Raw genomic sequence first — 19,151 nt, 5'->3', positions numbered from 1 at the left:
ACACTGATGTGCTCTGTTCCAGTTTAGCCATGTTCATTTTAGGTCAAGGAGATAATCCCATGAGCTTTGAGTTTTCTTTGTAGCCTCATACTTCTCTGGTGAAAAATAAGCTGCAGTATAGTCTCAGAATTAACATAGCGTTTAAAGCCTGAAATGCTGTGGTTTAACGAGAAATATTTTGCAATATAATTACTGCTCCTAAATACATGTGGAAGGAAGACAGGAGCAACTTTATGTAGGTGATAATGAACTGTGAAACTAATTATAAGATATAATATGCATATATTTACATATAAATTGATAAAATAGTAAAATAAGTTTTAACATTTAAAAAATGTCTAGGAAATCTGTGTTTGGGCTGAGAAATAAGTTGTTCAGAGAAGTCGGTGTGATGTACATCTCTTAAGTCACTGGCAGCACTGACAGCTCATACCCTTCAGATTTAGATTCCAAAACAGAAAATTATTTTGAATTTTGAGGTGTGTAGGTCTTAGGTACCGATTATTTGGTTTATATTGTAAGACTTTATTTTTTCTTGAACAGAATGTAGCATGAAGTTTTTACAGGTTTCTCTACTGTACAAGTTATTACCATGAATTATGGTATGGTGGTGGAAAGACATACAAAGATATCAAGATCTTACTTTGTTTCTCCTGAGCCTGGTTCTGTAAGAACAGACTTATAAAAACTAAGCTGTTTTATCTGGTATATGGTAGATTATCTTCAACAGCAAGATAAGAGGAAACAAGTTGACCATTCAGAAATTACTGTTGTTGAGCTACGAAACAGATGGAAAAAGATTTTTGTTAAGCTGATTGTGTAAAATGGAGTGCAGCAAAAAAATCTGAGTATGAAAATAAACTTGCAGTTCCACCCTGACACAGAACCACATATTACAGCATATTGGCACTTGATTTGTGTATTTATAGGGGGGATTTATGCTGTGCAGAGATGCTTATTAGACACCACAGGAACAGAAGTCTTAAAGATAATAGCTTTTATATTGTTAGATTGAGATTGGTGGTGTTAACACTAATTTTCAAAGCATGAGTTAACTCATCCAGGTTTTTCATTTCAAAATCCTTTCTCCCACTATAATTAATATTCAGTTTTAGCAGTGTGATCTCAGTGTAAAATCAGCTTATCTTTCAGACTGACATGGATTAGGAATCTTGTTTTGATAAACAGTCTACAGACCTTCTGAGAAATCATAGGGCTTATGCATAAACTTTGAAATAAGGACATGTAAAAGTAAATGGATTTGACTGAGTTTTGATGTGAACAGATATAGAGCCTGACCATACAGAAAGGTCAGGCTGTAGATATGCTTTCATACATCCACATGAATTAAGTTGTTCCATTTCAAGCAGTAATTTACTCTTGGTTTCCCAGGTAGAGGTGCCAAGATTTATTTTTTTTTTTTAGTACTTCTGCTTGGCATCCTTTCAGATAAAGGATTATACTTCCATAGTTTGGAAACTTCAGTGTCCTGAACAATGATGTAAGAACCTTATTTAATTTGTTTTGCAAGTAAGTCAAGCCTTTTTTCCTTATTTAGTAGATTTGCTGGTAACGCACAGAATTCTTTGCACCGAGGAGAAACCAAAACAAACTATTTTAATGACTTAAAAGTTCTGTGACATGTTCACACAGCAAGCACCTTTTCTTGTAAATCAATGACAGTTCTTTTCACAACCCTTCTTTGTATTGGTTTAGTAAAAATAGACTAATTCTTATAATATGCCATTGTAATTTGTATGTGCTATGAGGGTCATCCTGTCTACAGCAGACAAGAGAATCTCATGCATTTTAAGTACAAATTAGTATTTCTGCCATCACTGATATATTTCAGAGTCAGGAACAGTGTTAAGCCTCAGTTCCCTGTATCACTGTTGTCATGCCTGTAAATGCAGATGTCTTCTCACAGAGCTTGCAAGAGTTCACAGTCACCTTTATTTTCATGTTGGCTTGAGGTTTACTTATACAATTTTTATCACAATTCCTTATTCATATTAGATAGTTGGCTAAGCTACTAAGATAAAAGGTAAAAATTAATTATAAATACCAAACAGTAGTTCCTGCTGTTGGTCTTTTCCTGGTCAGCTGTGTGTCTTGTGAGCAGATCTTTGCTAATGAGCGTTCAGTGTTAACAGATGGTATTGCAGATAAGGGTACAACCGAGTGCAAAATCAAGATGCTCCTAGAAATGCATGAATTTAAGATGGAGACAATGAAAAAATGCTAAAAGTACTTAGATATTGCAAAATAAGAAAGATGGTATTTTTCACTAATACCAAAAAAAGTTTAAAGACCACAACATCCACTTCAACTGGATTGAGACTGCAAACCCAATACTAGATTCTTTTGCTGAAAATGCCAGTTTCTATACTCTGAGTCAGTCCACTCAGTGAAAGGAATTTTACTGAAGTGGAAATGGAATTATGGCTGTAATAGTTACCCCTCATTTCCTAGAGCACAGCTAAGTAACTGAACCCAACACTGCCAGAGATGTGTAGGCATTATTATCTTTTAAAACACATTGTGCACAGGTTTTCCTTTCAGAATTTTAGGTTCAATGCTAATTTCACTTTGCACCAATACTTCATTTTCTTGCCATTACTATTTCTAGAGGCCTAGAGAAATCATTATTCCTTTAGGGTTGTGTGCAGCTATTGCCACAGTAAGGATTGGGTCTGCTATTGCAGGAATACAGGGAAGTTCCCTCTCGGAGAGCTTTGCTCTGTATTGGGAATCTGGGGCAGGTGTTAAACAGGCAGGAGTGTCTTGACTTACATCCTAAAGCAGCCAGAACAGATAGCAAAGAAGGGAGGAAAGCAAAGCTTGTAGAGATGGATTTGGGGATATTGGAAAAAGCTGCGCTCAAAGGACATGACTGGCTATGGGAGCTCACCCGTGTGCCCTGGGGTAGCCAAAAAGCACCTGTGCTCCAATCATGGATTTGGAATGTTATGAGAGACTGAAATATTATCCAAGCCATTTGGGAATTTCTTCAACAGGGCTTGTCCCTTTTCCTCACAGACCTGGGCTTTGGAGGCTTGCTGTTTGTTTTATTAATACAGGTTTACTGTTCAGAGACGACATAACTTAGGGAAGAGTAGGGATCATGTTATTTTTATCACATGGAGAAATGTAGCTTAAAAAGAAAACTTAATCATGCAAACCTAGCACTTACAGGAGCTATATGGATAAAAATGACCTGTGTAAACTACGTACTTGTAAAAAGAATCTGGAACTAACAGACTGTCAGAAATAACACTCTGTGACTTATAGGTCATGGTGAGGTATTTATTACTGAAAGTGTAAAATTTACTGAAAATATTACTGAAAGTAAATGAAATCTGTCAAATGCTTTAATTAAATATTCAAAAATTTTTGAGTCAAACTTTACTAGATTTTTTTTTAACACTTATCTTCTGTGTGAAGTGCATCTAAAAATAATGCTCATTTTCATTCCTTCGAATTGGAATACGTTCTGAGACCAGCACAAAAACTGACACCTGGATACAGCCTGATGGGTCTGATATATGAGCTTCTGATTAAGTTCTTTCTGGACATCAGACAGCAGTAACTTTGAAGTTGGGAAGTGTTGAAGAAACTCAATTCCCCTCTTTTTTTTTTTTTTTTTTTTTTAAATGTCATACATCCAAAGCATTTGTAAAAAAGATTGCAAAAATGCTTTGTCATTCTAATGAACATTTGTGATTGCAGCTGTTGTTCATCTTTTATTTTAAAGATTTTTCAACTGCTACAGTCATACATTAAGACGATTTTTTGTTTGTTTGTACTACAGTCAACCCAACAAACACTATGTTTTGACACCTGTAAATAAAGGCTATGCCCAGTGCAAGGTGGCAGGTCAGCTTTAGTGAAAGGTTTCATGTACCAAAAATACTGGAATAAGCTCAAACCAACCAGGAAATAAAATGTAGGCTAATGTGGAAGTCATGGGCAAGTATTGTTGGCAAATTGTGATGTGTGCAGCAGTGACTGCTTGTTCTCAGAGCTGCTAAGAGGGCCACTGACACAAGCCTGCTGTACAGGTGCTAGATTGTGATATAATAAATAGTCTGTACAGTATCACACTATATAAAAAGTTTAAAAACCACAATGAGAATATATTTTAAAAAATTTTTTATACTGTAAAAATTTTAAAATTAGGTCCAAACCACCATTAAAAAAGGTATGAAATGTGCAATTTTGCAAGTGGAAACAAGGGGCACAAGAAGGGTTCCATAAGGGTTAATAAGAGTTGCTTTGTGAATTCTCTTTGTTTCCAGTATCTTCATAGATCTGGTAATCACACAGACCTCAGAGCAGTTCTCTTCAGGCAAGTAGGACATGAGCTAAAAGTATCACCACTGATTTCAGTAGGGAAGATTGGCTGCAACAAGGAGTAAAAGGCTATTTTAAGAGACAAATGTACAGTACAGTCTATTTATGTAAATACTTGGAAAACGCAGGCACAAAATTGTTTCCCAAGTACAGAGCTGTGAAATCAATGTGCCATATGGAGCTGTAATACATGGCAGAATATTTCAGAATCCTAAACCTTGAAAGAAAACTGTTGTAAAAGTCTGCATCTAGAATAACATGACTACTCGTTTGTGTTTAACCAAAAGCTGCAAAGATTATGTATTTCCAAATGTCCTAAAATATAACTTAGTATTTTTAAAAGGCAGTAACCCTTTTCACTTATTTCTCACAAAGCATAGAGTGAGGAACTGATAATTAAAGGCAATAAAAATGGGAGGCAAATGAAACAGATGGCAGTAACATAATTCTTGAGTCTTAACTGGCACTTAACACTAACTCTATTTCCAGTTTGACAAATACAATAAGACACCTATGTTGACATACACGGGGTGCACTTAACTAACTTTATTTATGCAAGTGAGGTATTAAAATTGTCTTCAAAAGCAGACGTCTAAAGAAGAGAAAAATGGTAGCCAGAAGAGAATAGTAGCCATTGTTTTCAGTGTTCAGTGATTAGTACTTGTAGGGTTTTTTCTTCCAATATCCTCTCTTATAATTTCCATGCAAAGTCTCCGTTTTACTCCTCCACTAGATAGGTAGCTTGGGAAGATGGGAGGAAATTCACCATTTTTCAGCAAGAATTAGTTATGAAGACTGGGTTGTTCTTTTTTTTTAATGAAGTATAATAAGCTAAAAGTGTGTGCATCTCACACGCTGCGTATGATACACTTTTAATATGTACACTGTCATTGTACACAAGCATCTCGTATATACAGCGATACCACCTTCACCAGGAAGTCAGAAGTCAATAGACAACGAACCTTGTGCCGTATCCTCCCTTCCTCTCACATAAATTTCACATGGAATCTCCTCCATCACCCTGTCTTCTATACCCTGCTCAGGGCACTCATGCGCTTGTTTGAAGGTGTAAGTACTTTTCTTGAAGGTGCTGTTGAACGTTTTCATGGGCTGGGGCTGCGCGAAGTCGTTGCGGAAGGGCAGTTCCATGGAGCTGAGGTTGGTCCTGCTCTGTTTTATGTTCGAGGCCTGGGAGCCACAGTGGTGGTCGTGGATGCACCTGGAAGCTGTTGAAGGGCGTCGCATTTTCTGATAGTTCTCGAGTTCTTCCGATAAATCTGCCAAATCCGCAGAAATTTCTTTGTCCCTTAGTGAAAAGAGTTCATAATGAGGAGGATCAAACACTTCCTGGAAACCGGTTTTATTGAAGGCAGTCTTGCAAGCCATGACCTTTTTGCGAGGTTGCTTTACTTGCACTAGAATTGAAATGATGAGAAGAACTAAAACTATCCCTGATGTGATGCCAATGATTGTCCCATGAGTTTTTGTGATTTGTTCAAACAATCCAGTTCTTTTCTTTTCTGCAAAGAAAAAATGAGGATCATGATAAGACTTTTATTATTTTCCACACTTTTGATAATGTATTTCAACAAAGCAAATCATTATGATTACCAGCAAGTGCCACATTAATAAAATGACTTAAAGGCACTGGAGACTAGACCTGTATGTCAATGGGATTTGTCTAATTCCCTGTCATTAGTGGCTACCATATGATAATTCAGTGGCAGGTGGAATTCTGTGACCACTGCTTGCTGACTCAGCTGGGGGTGATTTCCATCCCGAACCTTAACTGATCAGTTCGTATTCCAAAATCTGTGAATTAAACAGGCTTAAATTAACCTTAAATAGGTTAAATCCAGCTACAGCTGACGCTTCTCTTGCCATGCTTTATTCCTGTTGGCAACATTCCCATTGATGTCCGTGGAAGAAAACCTAGATTTACAATCAGCTAGTTCTTCTTTAAAAATGAAATATTATCACAGTGGTATCAGATGTAAGAATGGCTATGTTTGCTTTCACATCTCTTGGAAACGTAATGGCTGTGTCTATTGTGTGAGGCTGTTATACCTAATTCAACACAGGGAGTTTTAGCATAGATATATTCCAGTTTTAGGAGTCCAGTAATCAAGTCAGTTGAGAGGAAAAAAGAAAGAGGGAGGGGAACCAACTAATGCAAATTTTGGCTAGTACTTCATATGAAACCACACAAGATGGCAGCATCAGAACAAGGCCATTTTCCATATTTTAAGTTCTTATTTGAAGACTCAAATTTGCCAGTTGGATTTTTTCCTCTGTAAATGTTCTTGTCCTAGGGGACTGAAAGATTTCTACAGTTGAGGCTCTGCAGTATCTGCTAGTGGGGAGGAAAAGCATTTAAGACTATGTAGAAGAAAATGTAGTAGCCTAAATATTGCATAATATCTTCAGATATCTGGCACCTGAATATGTGTGTTATGCACCTGAGTACCACACACTGTGCATGGAGAGAGTTATACACCCTCACGTGTTATTTGAAATGATCCATGTACTAAACAGACTCCCAGGGAACTGGAATAAGAAGTTACATTTCTGCTTCACAGCTTGGACTGTTGGAGGTATGGATTCCTGTGCCATGGAAGTTCTCTTGTCTGCATCTAGGTTTCTTAATTCTTGGAAGATATTTCAATCAAAAAGTTGTTACGCAAAAGGTGATGTCTTCTCCAGTCTCTTAAAATAAATTGCACACAACTGACTTTTCTAACAATTTTTGTGTTACAGGGCTTTGGCATAAGTAGGTCACAATATGCTCAGATTTATGTAGCTATTGATATGGACTAAATGAGAACTCTGGGTGCCTGCAGGAACTGAGCACAATTGTGAGCAGTTTTCTTTTTAAGGCTAAATATTGCTTACTTGGTTGCATCAGTCTCCCATAGCTGGCAATACGGATCTGGTCTTCAGCTGCCTCTAAATTTTCTGCTGTGCAAGTACTACAGCAGAATTTAGCTTGCATTAAATAAAAAACATGATAGGTTGTTCAGCACCAGATATAGCAATTTACAAATATTGGGAAATACTCTTTTTTCACATTACAGCACGTTTTTCGTGGAATTAATTTTTTTAATCCTGCAGTACGTGAGTGAAGTGTGGATTCTAGGTGAGATTCCAGAAGGCATTTGGTAAAGATGGGAAAGAGATCTAGAAATTGCACTTAAGAGGGAATGTTGAATATTATCAAAGCTAAGGGTTGTTTAGAGGAAGCTTAGCTGTACACTGAGAACTTGGGAGTTATAGATCAGTTCTGTTAGCTGGAAAGCTTCCATAATATCCAAGACATAAAGAGTATTTATTAGTGGTGTGAATTTTTTTTTGTTTACCCAAAAGGTAATAAAAAACTGGGGGTGCTTTAACAGAATAACAATTTCCTCAAATCATGAGAATTTTTCCTACAAAACCTGATTTTGAAGCAAATCTTTATTGCAGTTGTGATGGTTTAAATAATACTTCCTGCACCGTGTTCTAGAGGCAGAGATTTACATGTCTGTTTTCCATAAGTGATTACTCTTCCTAACAATTCCTCCTTCCTCCCATCCTTTCTCACACCATATGCAGCAGCTGAATTCACTCTGAAATAGCCTGCAATTTACAACTCAAATATTTTAAAATTGTATTTGTCTTCCAGGATTGTTGCTTCTATTTTGTTGCTTTCTATTCTCAGCCCTGAGAAAGGCTTTTTATGCTTGAAAGCTTGTTTGTGTTTTTCCAGCTCTCTATTTTTTTCCTCTAAAAGGCACTACCTGTCCCTACAATCCTCACTTTAGGTGAAGTTTAGAAATGGACAGGATGCAGCCTGGAAAATATTACATTCTTTTTCTTATCAAGCTAATATCCCTTTAAAATAGAGAGTATATCCTGAAGAGTTATGAAGCAGTAAGGTCAATATTCAGGAAGCTTTACATGTCTCCTGAGTTTAAACATAAAATTTGGAACACCTTCCTGAGATTAGCAGAATAGCTGTCTTCAGCATATTTCCAGGAAAAAGACATTTCATGGCTTTCTTGAAAGGCAAACTGACCAGCCCAGCTCATAAAGGTTCTACTTTGCACTGTATTCACCTCTGCAGTGATTCTCGTCCCAAGGGTATGCACAGTTCTGGATGCCATTGCAGACTAAAGAATTATTGATGCACATGTTGCTATGGCAGAAGTAAGTGTTGCCTGAGCAGGGAGCTGTAGGAGAGAGCAGAAAGAAAACATTCAGAATTTTCAGGAATTGATGCATTGCAATAAAACTAGTAAGTTCTTGTTTGTTTTTTTAACATGCTAGCACATTCTTTATCTTTGTTTCAAACACAATCCCTTTTCTTTCAATCATTAACTATCAGATGATTTTCTCTCTCTCCATGTGGTTGCTTTCAGGTGTGTTGTCTATGCTACAAAAAGAAAATTCTTGCTCCAAGTGGGTAGGTACCAGATAGAGGCAGTCACAAAATACAGATAATGGAAGCAGGCTTTAATTCATGTCTTTAAAAACTTAATACTTAAAAATCTCATGCTCACCATCAATTATATATTTATTCTGCTGTGCATCTGCTGTGTAGATGTTGTGAGGCAGCCCCTGAGCATCTGCATTTTAGAGCCCATTAATATCTTAAGGCAAATCAGATTTCAGCTTGTGGAGGACTGTTTCAGTAATTGCAAGAGATTTCAATAACTGGAGGCATCTAAGTCAGTCCTGCTTGTGAATCAAAAGCTCCTGGATCCTCCTATTAGAGCTAATGCAGGGATTGAGAGAGTACAGTTTAGCTTTTTATCTATCTGTCTATATATAGTTAGAAGTTTGAAGAAAGATATTAACTAGAAAGCTGCCCTGGAGATTTGATGTTTTTGTGAATATTTGTTATAGTTCCTTGACTTTAAAAAAAAATATTAAAAAATAGTAATAATTCTTTTCAGAGTGTGATATAATATACATAGAGAATTATTTATGAATTCAGGGCACTGGACAAGAAATTGGTTTTCCCTTTCTCTGTTTCAGTAATGTGCTATTTTCACCACAGAAATGTTTATTATTAGTGGATTCAGTTATATATTACACAGCAAAGATGTGTGATAGACATTTGACTATTTGGTGTCATAAAAAGAATTTATTCCTAGAGTAGAGCAGAGGGGAATGGCTACTCCTGAATACTGCATTTCCCACTTATTCCTTCTGTTGAACTTCAGAGTCTCAGTGACAAAAAGAGGAGTTACGTCAAAGAAAAAAGAAAATTCAGACCTTTAATTCTGAATTTGCATTCCCTAAATTTAATATGCATTGTCTTCCCATTTCTTACTCCACTAAGTCTGGTAACCTACACTCATTGGTTTTAAGCCTTTGTATTAGCTTTCTGTCACTGCTTAACCCTGGCAATCTGGCAAGAAGTTCCATGTAGGAAGTCTGTGCTTTAACTGTAGTGCAAGTGTAATACAGAATGTATTTAGAGTGTATTTTGGGAGAGTTTATCCATGTAGTTTCAGAGCTTAAAAATGTCATGGTAGCTATCACATGTATCTTCTCTCCTGAAGTGAGTTGAGAATTTAATAGTATGGAAAGTAGATTTAGCCTCAGGAACACCTTTTCCTCCTCAAAAAGTTCAACAAAAGGAAACAAAGTCCTGCAGCAGTGAAGGAGTAACTCCACAAATGCATCCAGGCTGAGGGCCAGCCAGCTGCAAGGCAGATCTACAGACAAACACTCGAAGTCCTGGTGGAGAAAAAGGGGAACGTGAGGCAGTAATCCCCCTTGTAGCAAAGAACCAACCAGCAGCATCCTGAGCTGCATTAGGGAGAGCACTGCTGGCAGGTCAGGGGAGGGGATTCATCCTCCCTGCCCAGCACTGGGGGATTGAGGCAAATGGCACAAAGACAAGGACCTGGAGTACCTAATATGATCCATATGGGTTGCCCTGAGAGGTTGTGGAGTCTCCATCCTTGGAGATGTTCACCAACCGACTTCATATGGTCCTGGGAAAGCTGCTCTCCCTGATCCTCTCTGACCAGGGAGACTTCCTAGGTAGGCTCTAAATCAACAGCCTTTTTCAATAATGTTTTATATCCAACTTTTTCTAAGGGCCAAACCATTTTTCAATGGGATTTCCCCCCCCCCACCAAGGTCAATGCAATTCCTTGATAAATAAAAGAATAAAATCAAACATTTTCCTACTTAATGTTACAAATTCAGACTTAACTATGTCTTTACCTTTTTCATCAACTGCTATTCTTTAGGAAAGGAAACATAAAGGAGGATGGTTGTTGTGTTGTTGATGTGACAAATGGTCTCCTGTAATGTATCAAGAGTGGCTGCTAAGAAAATGCACATCGTTAATGGCTCAAGGCCTAATGGAAGCATCGTATGATGCATCGTGATGGAATGTCTGAAATGATGCTGCAGTTATATTCCAAAGGGATTCACATCTCCCTGAAGGACTAAATGATGACAGGACAAAAGTTATGCAAGATTATCAATCTAAATATGAAAACAGGTATCCCAGACAACCTAAAGCCATTCATAGAAATGGGAAGACGCAGTCAACGTTTCTAACTATTATACCTATAATAATGGGAGAAAGGCTAATAATCAAAATGGAAGTGTTCATGATGCAGACTATAAAATAAAAGGCTCTTGGCCTTATTACCACATGTGGGGAGAAAAGACTTAGGTGTTTTTCCTTTCTGATTTTGGAAAGAAAGATTGTGCAAGCTTTGCTTTATAAAGGATAACCAGGATCAGAATTTAAACACAATAGTTTAAAATGGGTGTGTATGTAATAGGCTACAGTATCTACTAAAATATTTCTGACTGTGAGATAAAGGAGGATCTATGAAATTCATGTCCAAAGTGGTGGTTGTGGATCTATGTGTATCTGCTGGTGTTTTGATAGGGACCTTTAGGGAGTTGTAGTTCTTCTGGAGGCACAGAGGAATAAACAGGAATGTAAGACACGTTCCCTTTCTTATTTCCCTGAACAGGTGGTTCTGTATTTTTGGTTGATCCTTTCTGTTGCTGCTTCTCCATCCACTAGCACAGTCTCTATTGTACATTTTTGAATAGTCTCTAACTTTTTGTGGGGATGTCCACAGTTTGTAAAGATGAGACAAATGGACTTAATTTTCTTTTTGTTTGTTATTTGAGGAGTATGAAGACTAAAAGTCACAATGATTGATCAGTTCCAGTCCAGGACTTCAAGGACATAGCTGGACTCTTCTCATACCAGCTGCCTAAGACCGGTGCAATGTTCCCAGTGTCCTTTGTATCCAGCATTATTCATGTATTGAATCAAGCCAGAAATCAAATACATTGATTTTTGACATTGCTCTTAGCTGAATTACTTAGTCAAATCTGCAATTAGCACTAGGTGTGTGTTAGGTGACTGTCATGCACAATTAGTTCATTTATGTAAATGTTTTCAAAAATATTGATCATTTTCATGGTTGGCTTCATATAATTACAAATCATTAGCAAGGTAGATGAGAAAGATAGCTTAACAATCTGAAAATGTGTGAATTCCCCTTTCTCAGCTAGAAATATTGTTTATGACTAGATTATTTAAAAGTACGTGATACATTTTTCAGCCACATGCTTTTCAATTACCTACCAAGAAAGGCAGTATCCAAGTAAAAAAGAATAACCACATTCCTTTACAGATTTTCTTCTGCTAAAGACTTTTGAGCTGCTTTAAAATTTTAAGTTTGAAAAGTTATCTAGCTTTAGGAGTACTTAGTGTTTCAACCTCTTGCATTAAAAAAACCAAAAAACCCAAACACACAAGCCTCCCAAGAAAAACCCAAACTCAACAACACAAAAATCTCTTAGAGTCACATGTAGCTGAGGATAAGGGATGGCTTCGGTGGAGTGGTAGAGTGGTAGAGTGGTAGCTCTACACTGAAGGTAGAGCTGTGGATAGGAAGGAGAACAAGCACATTTTCTAGCCTTATGAATATCAAGTGTGGGCTTGAGCAGTGCCTGTTGTGGTGCCTGGAAGGGAACTGGAAGGTGGGGGCTGGTGGGAGAGCTCACTTCAGTCCCTGTGTTGTCTTTTTGAAGTAAGTCTGTGCTCGTTTGTAGAACTCTTTGTGGGAAGGACATAGCCTAGGGTGGAATTATTGCTGAATTCAAATGGAAAATGAGCCTTCTAAGAAAGGTGGTTCTTCAGGAACCACCTTACAGCTGTAATAAAGCAATTACCTAATTTACCAGCTACTATGTGAAAGAAACAGAAATAACCTTTTTCATGTACTCCTGCTGCATAACATGTATCTGATGCCTTCCCTAAAACACCTGAAGTGTCCCAATAGCAGGAGAACAGGCACTTTAAAATCTACTTACGGTCCACAAATGAAGTGAAGAGCATCCTGAACCTGCTCAGTCTGCTGCCTTCGTCTGCCCACATCCTCACCACCCCTGTCCCCGTCTGCAGCATCACATCGTTCGCCACGGTGCTGCAGAACTTGGCCTTCAGGTTTTCGATGGAGCTGCTCCCGTCATACACAGCCACGAAGTTTCTCTTGCATTCATTGGAATGCTCCATTTGGTAGTCGAGAAAGCGCATGTAGATCTGTTAGAGAAGAGGAGTTAATGTCTCCGGGGAAAGTACCACAGAGAAGATGGTTTTCTTTCTTAGCAAATATTGAGTAAGATGTTTTGTTCACTTACAAATACGGGTAACTCCCAATTCACAACACTTTTAAACTTACATTTCGTCATTAAATGTCCACGTGGAGTATTACCTGAAATTCTGTCTTAGGTATTTGTTTCACTTCTTTCCGTTCCCCAAAACAGTCCTTATTTAACAATTTCCTTTGATATATTTCTGCTCCCTTTGGAAATAAAAGCACAAAGCAGCACACTTGCTGAAGAAACCCCCAAGCAGCTCTGCTAAATGGGAAGTCTATTACTCTAGAAGAGATACAAGGAATGTATAAATGTGCTAAAATAATTTTAATGGTATTTTGACTCTTCTCCTTTCTTTTTAATTCATAAAAATAATGTTAAAATATAAGGGAAAGAGTCTAGTCAGAGAAGCTCTGAAGTAAAATAAGGAAATTAAAATTTATTGCCTCAGAATGAAAGCTAATTACTGAACCATAGCAGTGTTATGGAAGACACAAACCATGAAGTCAGGAGTAATTTGAATAAAAATGGAACTGAGAGAGAAAAGTAAGCTGGCTATGTAGGAAGAGGTAATAAATTTACGCTAATCTTAATTCTTCAAAAAGCAGAAATCTAATCCAAGAAAAGGCAGCATATGTGTTTGAACATGTGCAACAAGAAAATTAGAAGATTGAGATGGTACTTAAAGAGTAAGGAAATAATTTATTTTGCTGGAGCAGGAAACTCGTGCAAGATAATAACTCAGCTAGAATGACATGAACACCTCATAAGGGCTTTTTAATCTCTTAAATGGCTGTATTTGAACTCTCAGAATTCTAGTGAAAGTTTATGAGATATGAAACTAGGTCACCTATGCGAGCTGCAAGGGCCATTTTCAACTTTCAAAGTTTGTCAGATAGCCCTTGTTTTGAGAGGAGAAATGTGTCCAGGTGGAGGCTGAGGTCTCCTGCTTCCCCTCTGTCCCTGAGCTCTTCCCCATGTGCTCAGGTCAGCCTGGCTCCAGCCTGGGTGTGTTCTGAGGACATCTCTGATCACCTCTCTGGCCCCTGCTATGGATGCTAAAGAATTTTTTTTGCATAGTGTGGATTTTTATCTCTGCCCAACAAGTCCTGCTTAGGCTGTGAATGAGGAAGTCAGGGTGGATGAACCCCACACCTGCATCAGCTCTATTTACCTGGTTTTCTGCCCTTTTGCCATATCTCATTTTTAACCCCAGTGAGTGCCAAAGCCTTTCAAAATTGATTTATAAAGAATTCACTAAAATAAAATTAACCACCTTTGTGTGGGGGCGAAAAAAGATACACAGCACATCCCCCCATACACCTAACAGGTTTTACTGAAAACAGGGTAAAAGAGCACAGGGAAACACAGGTGACACTTGTACCCCTTGGCTTTTCCCTCCCAGTGCTTCCAGAGGCAGGTTGCCAGCACTGCCTTCCCTTGCACCGTCTGTCCAAAGGTGCAGCCTGTGCCATATCATCTCATGCTTCACCTCACTGTTTTGTGATTTTTCAGTATACACATTTTTTTCTTTTTTTTTTTTCTGTTTTCTTTCCCCCCCTGCTGTTTCTGTTAGATTTACTGCTGGAAATTCTCAGCTACACTGAGAGCCTGTCTTCCACTGATGTCTTATCTCACAGGCGTGGGTGTGAGCTGTAAGTGGTAGTATTTGGGCTGAGAGATGGTATTTTCTTTTAATGATTGACTTTATAGATCTGCCACAAAATTACAATGGAAACTAAAAATAAATTAGCACATTTTTAGTAGATCTATTATTTGTATGAAAACAAAGGAATAATTCTATTAAAAGCCCTCACCTCTTCACAAGCTCATCTGGGTTACTGTTAGGCAAATGTAAAAGGTCCTTACTCTTAGATTATACTGATTATCCTTGTAATTTTCTGAAATCTAGAGGCAATTTATTATATATATATAATTTATAATAGATGCTTCTCTGTTATGCAGATTTTAAAGGTACTTTAATTGCTGTAGTTGTGTCAGTTTTAAAAGTTTATTTTTATTACAAAATCAGGTTGAGGAAATTAAAAATGTCTATGCTTATTTTTCTCAAGAGAGAACCATATCAGATCTAATGGATTTTATCACCGTAATTCTGCCAGAATTGAAGCTTGAGAAACCACTGTCAGAATACTAAGAATTATTTTTCTGTAATGTTTTAAATCAATAATGTAGGATGATGATCTAATCTCAGGACTCACCCAACTATAACTCTGCCTTCTGGCATCATTCAATAATTTATTAAAATGCTTAAGTATAAGACCTCGTGCACTCAAGTGGCAATGTAGAGAGAAAATGGTTTTATTATTGTTTCTGGTAGAACTGCTATTACTTAGACCAGGATAGGGCTCTTGGGAGTTGAGTCACTTCCTCAAAGGCTCAAATATATTAATGGACTTTTAGTTTCTTTCTTGTCTTGTCCTCCTTCTTATCATCTTTTAGGCTGCTGTTTTAGAATACACTTGGAAGTTGGTTAACAGGGCTGGTTAGTTAACTATAAGGAGTGTGTAAGAAGGCACAGAGGTTTGTCATCTTGGCAGCTACTGCTTAGAAATATTTTTTAATTTTTATGTACATGCAAGCAGAAGCAAAGTTAAAGATAAGTATGCTACAAAAAAATAAAAATAGGTACTCTTCTGTGCAACTCGTAATTAACAAATACACGATTCTGAAATGTGTAGCTGTTGGGTTTTTTTAAGCAGGCTGTAGCTATTGTAATTTGGAATTATGAATAGGATTTTATCCTTCTCTCTGCCTAACAACAAATCTCGAGGTTTTTAATGAGCATAAGACAGCAATGTTTTTGTAAGCAGTCTCTAGTTCTGCAGCACAATCATAAATAGCAGGTACCTGAGTAACTAATGTTGATTTCTGGCTCCAGCAGCTGATAATGCCCCTTTAGGGCTTGGGCAGAAAAAGTCCAGCAAATTTTACTGAGACACTTTAGGAGATCGTGATCCTCTAGCTAAGTCAGAAGAGTGATAATTTCTCAGCTGTTTCCAGGTGAAAGCTGAGCCTTTCCTTTTAGCTCAGACTGCTGACAAAAGTGGATTTTAATGCGGTGGATTGTGAATTAGATGGGAGAAGCAGGCACGTGTTGTGTTGACTTCAAACAGAACCAAATTCTCCAACAGAACCACTGGAGGTAAAATGCTAAACCATGGCAGTGAGATTTACCGGAAATTATCAAAGGTGTTAGCCAGCATTTTTGCCTGCAGTCTTCCAATAAAACCAGAGTTCAAGTCAAATGCCCTTGAAAATTGTTGCTTAAACAGTTTTCACAGTTATTTGGTATTTGAAGTTTCAAATAATAGGAAGGCAGCTCTGTGGACTTGTGTAAGTTTAATTTCAGAAACAATTATCTCTCTGGATTTCCTAAACCACTGATACATAACTCATTTTGGTGAAAGTAAGACATTATGCAAATCCCAGCTAGTGACCATTCCCTGTTATGAATGTCATGGAAACACATTATATACTGAATTATGTGAACAAAACCCACCTTAGCATTTGGAGTAGCTTTAATTGTCCATATACAGTCAACTGCTTGTCCTGGCTTTGTTTTTCCTTCTTGTTCTACTTGACTGGAACGTACTATTCCATCAGCTCCTGAGAGCTCAAACTGGCAGTCTAGGGAGAAGATAAACCTTGCTGTCAAATGCAGTACAATATTAATTTAAAATTTCATGTATAAAGAAATTGTTACTGTAATACTAGACCTGGGATGGGATTTAAAATGCCTCCTAGGTAAGTGAAGTCAGGATCTGCAAGAGAAAGAAGTCATGAATCACAAGGGCTATCAGTGCTCGAGAATCACTTCAAGGTTTAGTATTATCTGCAAATTATGTCCGTTTTTTAGTATGTCACAATAAAAATTACCAGAAAGTTTACTGAAGCAATTGGAGGGGAACGAGGCAGTTTTTTTAGATGAGAACATTATTCCACAACGATTGACCTTATCAGAATAAGGCAATTCTATCCTGGCAGCTCACATATCTAACATAACACTAAAAAAGACTATTCAGTATTTTGTTCCTACATTATGTTCTGAATTTAACTATTCCAGTTTTCACTGAAATTGCTGGAGCTCCACAAGAGTACTGGGGAACTTTCTGTGTGCAGAAAGATTAACTAGATTTATTTTATCAGACTGCTGTCTAGTTTTGAACAATTTGAACTGAGTTTAGTAGAATATATCAAGACTTTGAAATTGCTAACTGCTCTTAATAACGGATGTGAAGAAGGACAGTTCAATCCTGAAGATACTTTTTCCCTGGGTACCTTTATCTCTTCTACTAGGCCAGGTAGTGCAGTTCTAGACCTCATTTCTGAAAGCAGAATCTCACCTTGATTGCTCCTCCATCTCCTTTCTCTTCAGTGTGACGTGTAGGTACTGTACACATCTGCAGTAAACCTGTAGTAGCACACTCTGGGCACAATACTAGTGAAATAAGAATATACTTTTCCATAACGGTTAACTGATGGTACTTGATCTGCTGAGACTAGAACTCAGCTAAAAGCGAGTCTGTAATGGGCTGGCATGTCCAAGGCTTCCACTTCAGTGATCAGGTTAGTGTTTCCTCACAAATCAGAAGAGAAACATTTAAATGTATATTTAAAGTTCCAGCCTGGAACTATGCTAATTTAGTGATGTTTATGAAATGTCTTTGGAAATGGACTTGGCAAAATGCATAAATGCTGCCCCTATGAAAACATTTTAACGTGTTATTCCCAGTGGACTGGCCACCATGTTCATCTGAAATTTCCAAGTCTAAATCCCTAAGCAGTAATATATAATCAGAGATATTGTATTCATCTGCTATAGGAGTAAAGACCAGTTGGGTAAAGGTGACATTAAGCTATGCCTGTGTATACATTTGTAAAAGGAGCAGAACTGACACTTTTATATTGCCTTTCGTCCCAAAGGACAATAAAATGCTGATAACCACACGTGTAGAATCCATGAAGTACAGTAGTCAAGCGTTGCACAAGGACATCAGGTCAAATTTTCATGTAAGAATAATGCCCTGCCAGTTTTAAGTGGCCCCACAGAGCAGATGTACTTTTGTTTGTCTAAAGGCACTGTCAGCACATTATCGTCTCCTTCCTACCTGTAAACTACACAGTCCTGTGAGCAAAGAGCAGCTCTGTGGGCTGAGCCTGTGGATTGAGGGAATCTAGTTCTACTGAGAGCTGATGCTTGGACTGTATAGAAATGTCCTCTGGCTTTTCAGAATGGAGATTTAAAATGTTTTGCATCTGGCTGGAGTGCTATTGTAGATTTGCTTCGGGTGTTTTTGTCAGTGTCTCATATTGCTGGAGGACAGGCTGTTGAAAATGCAGCTGTTTGTGTGCACAGAGGCTTCTTCCATTACTATCACCGGTGAAACCGGTACAAGGTAGAGGAACAAAGAGGGATGCTGCTGAAGACTTCAGCATGAACAAGATCAACTGTCCTCTTCATTACCAAACTACAGACCTGTGATTTCCTTTGGTCAACTTTCCGAAGTGGTTTTAGTCAAGTGTCCCAAGCAAGACTGAGACTGTGACTATCACATTGCCACTGTGCCTTCACAAGCACTAATGATGAAATGCAGCTCTAGACTGAGAGCTCAAACACACCCACAGAGTTCAGTGGGAGCAGATGGTCATTAACTCACGATTTTAGACGTTTTTACCTGGTATAAATGAGTACTTTGCTTGAAATCCCTTTCCTTCCAGCTCCTCATCAGATGTAAACTTGATCCACATAAATCTCCCTGTTGATCTAATTAGTGCAGGACTTTTCAGACCACAGTAACGATTGATGAGAGGGGAGAAACCGAAAGGTCCATCTCGAACCTCCAGATGATCAAACCGACACTCAAATGAAGGTTCTATGTAATAAGGTTCATCAAAGGTCAATTCAATTCTTTGTCGTGGAGCAGCTAGACATAAAAAAAAAAAAAAAAGATTAAATGAAGGTCTAGATAAAAACCATGAAGATGTGAAATAATGAAGAGACAGGCCTCCAAAACAGCAAGATGAAAAAGAGAGCGGAAACTTCTCAAAATATATCTGGCAGTCTGCTACAAAAATTCAGACACACCGTTATAAAATTTTTAAATTACTTTGTAAAAGATACTTTCGCATAGAGTTTTACAGGATTT

General features: G+C 37.8%; 1 protein-coding gene across 1 annotated transcript in view; it reads right to left on the bottom strand.

Moving 5' to 3' along the window:
* Positions 1-1,598: 1,598 nt before the first annotated feature.
* Positions 1,599-19,151, bottom strand: part of NETO2 (neuropilin and tolloid like 2) — a 32,132-nt gene continuing 14,579 nt past the window's right edge. Inside the window, exons 4-9 of the mRNA XM_050311134.1 lie at positions 18,681-18,929; positions 16,722-16,766; positions 16,505-16,632; positions 12,700-12,928; positions 8,448-8,561; positions 1,599-5,873 (exon numbers count right to left, since the gene is read on the bottom strand). Coding sequence (XP_050167091.1) covers positions 5,293-5,873; positions 8,448-8,561; positions 12,700-12,928; positions 16,505-16,632; positions 16,722-16,766; positions 18,681-18,929 — 1,346 coding nt within the window. The 3' untranslated portion in view covers positions 1,599-5,292. The remainder of the gene's footprint in view (positions 5,874-8,447; positions 8,562-12,699; positions 12,929-16,504; positions 16,633-16,721; positions 16,767-18,680; positions 18,930-19,151) is intronic.

Source organism: Myiozetetes cayanensis, unplaced genomic scaffold (assembly GCF_022539395.1).
Source record: "Myiozetetes cayanensis isolate MyiCay16 unplaced genomic scaffold, myiCay2020 scf16, whole genome shotgun sequence".
NCBI lineage: Eukaryota > Metazoa > Chordata > Aves > Passeriformes > Tyrannidae > Myiozetetes > Myiozetetes cayanensis.
This window is presented reverse-complemented; position numbering and strand designations above follow the sequence as displayed.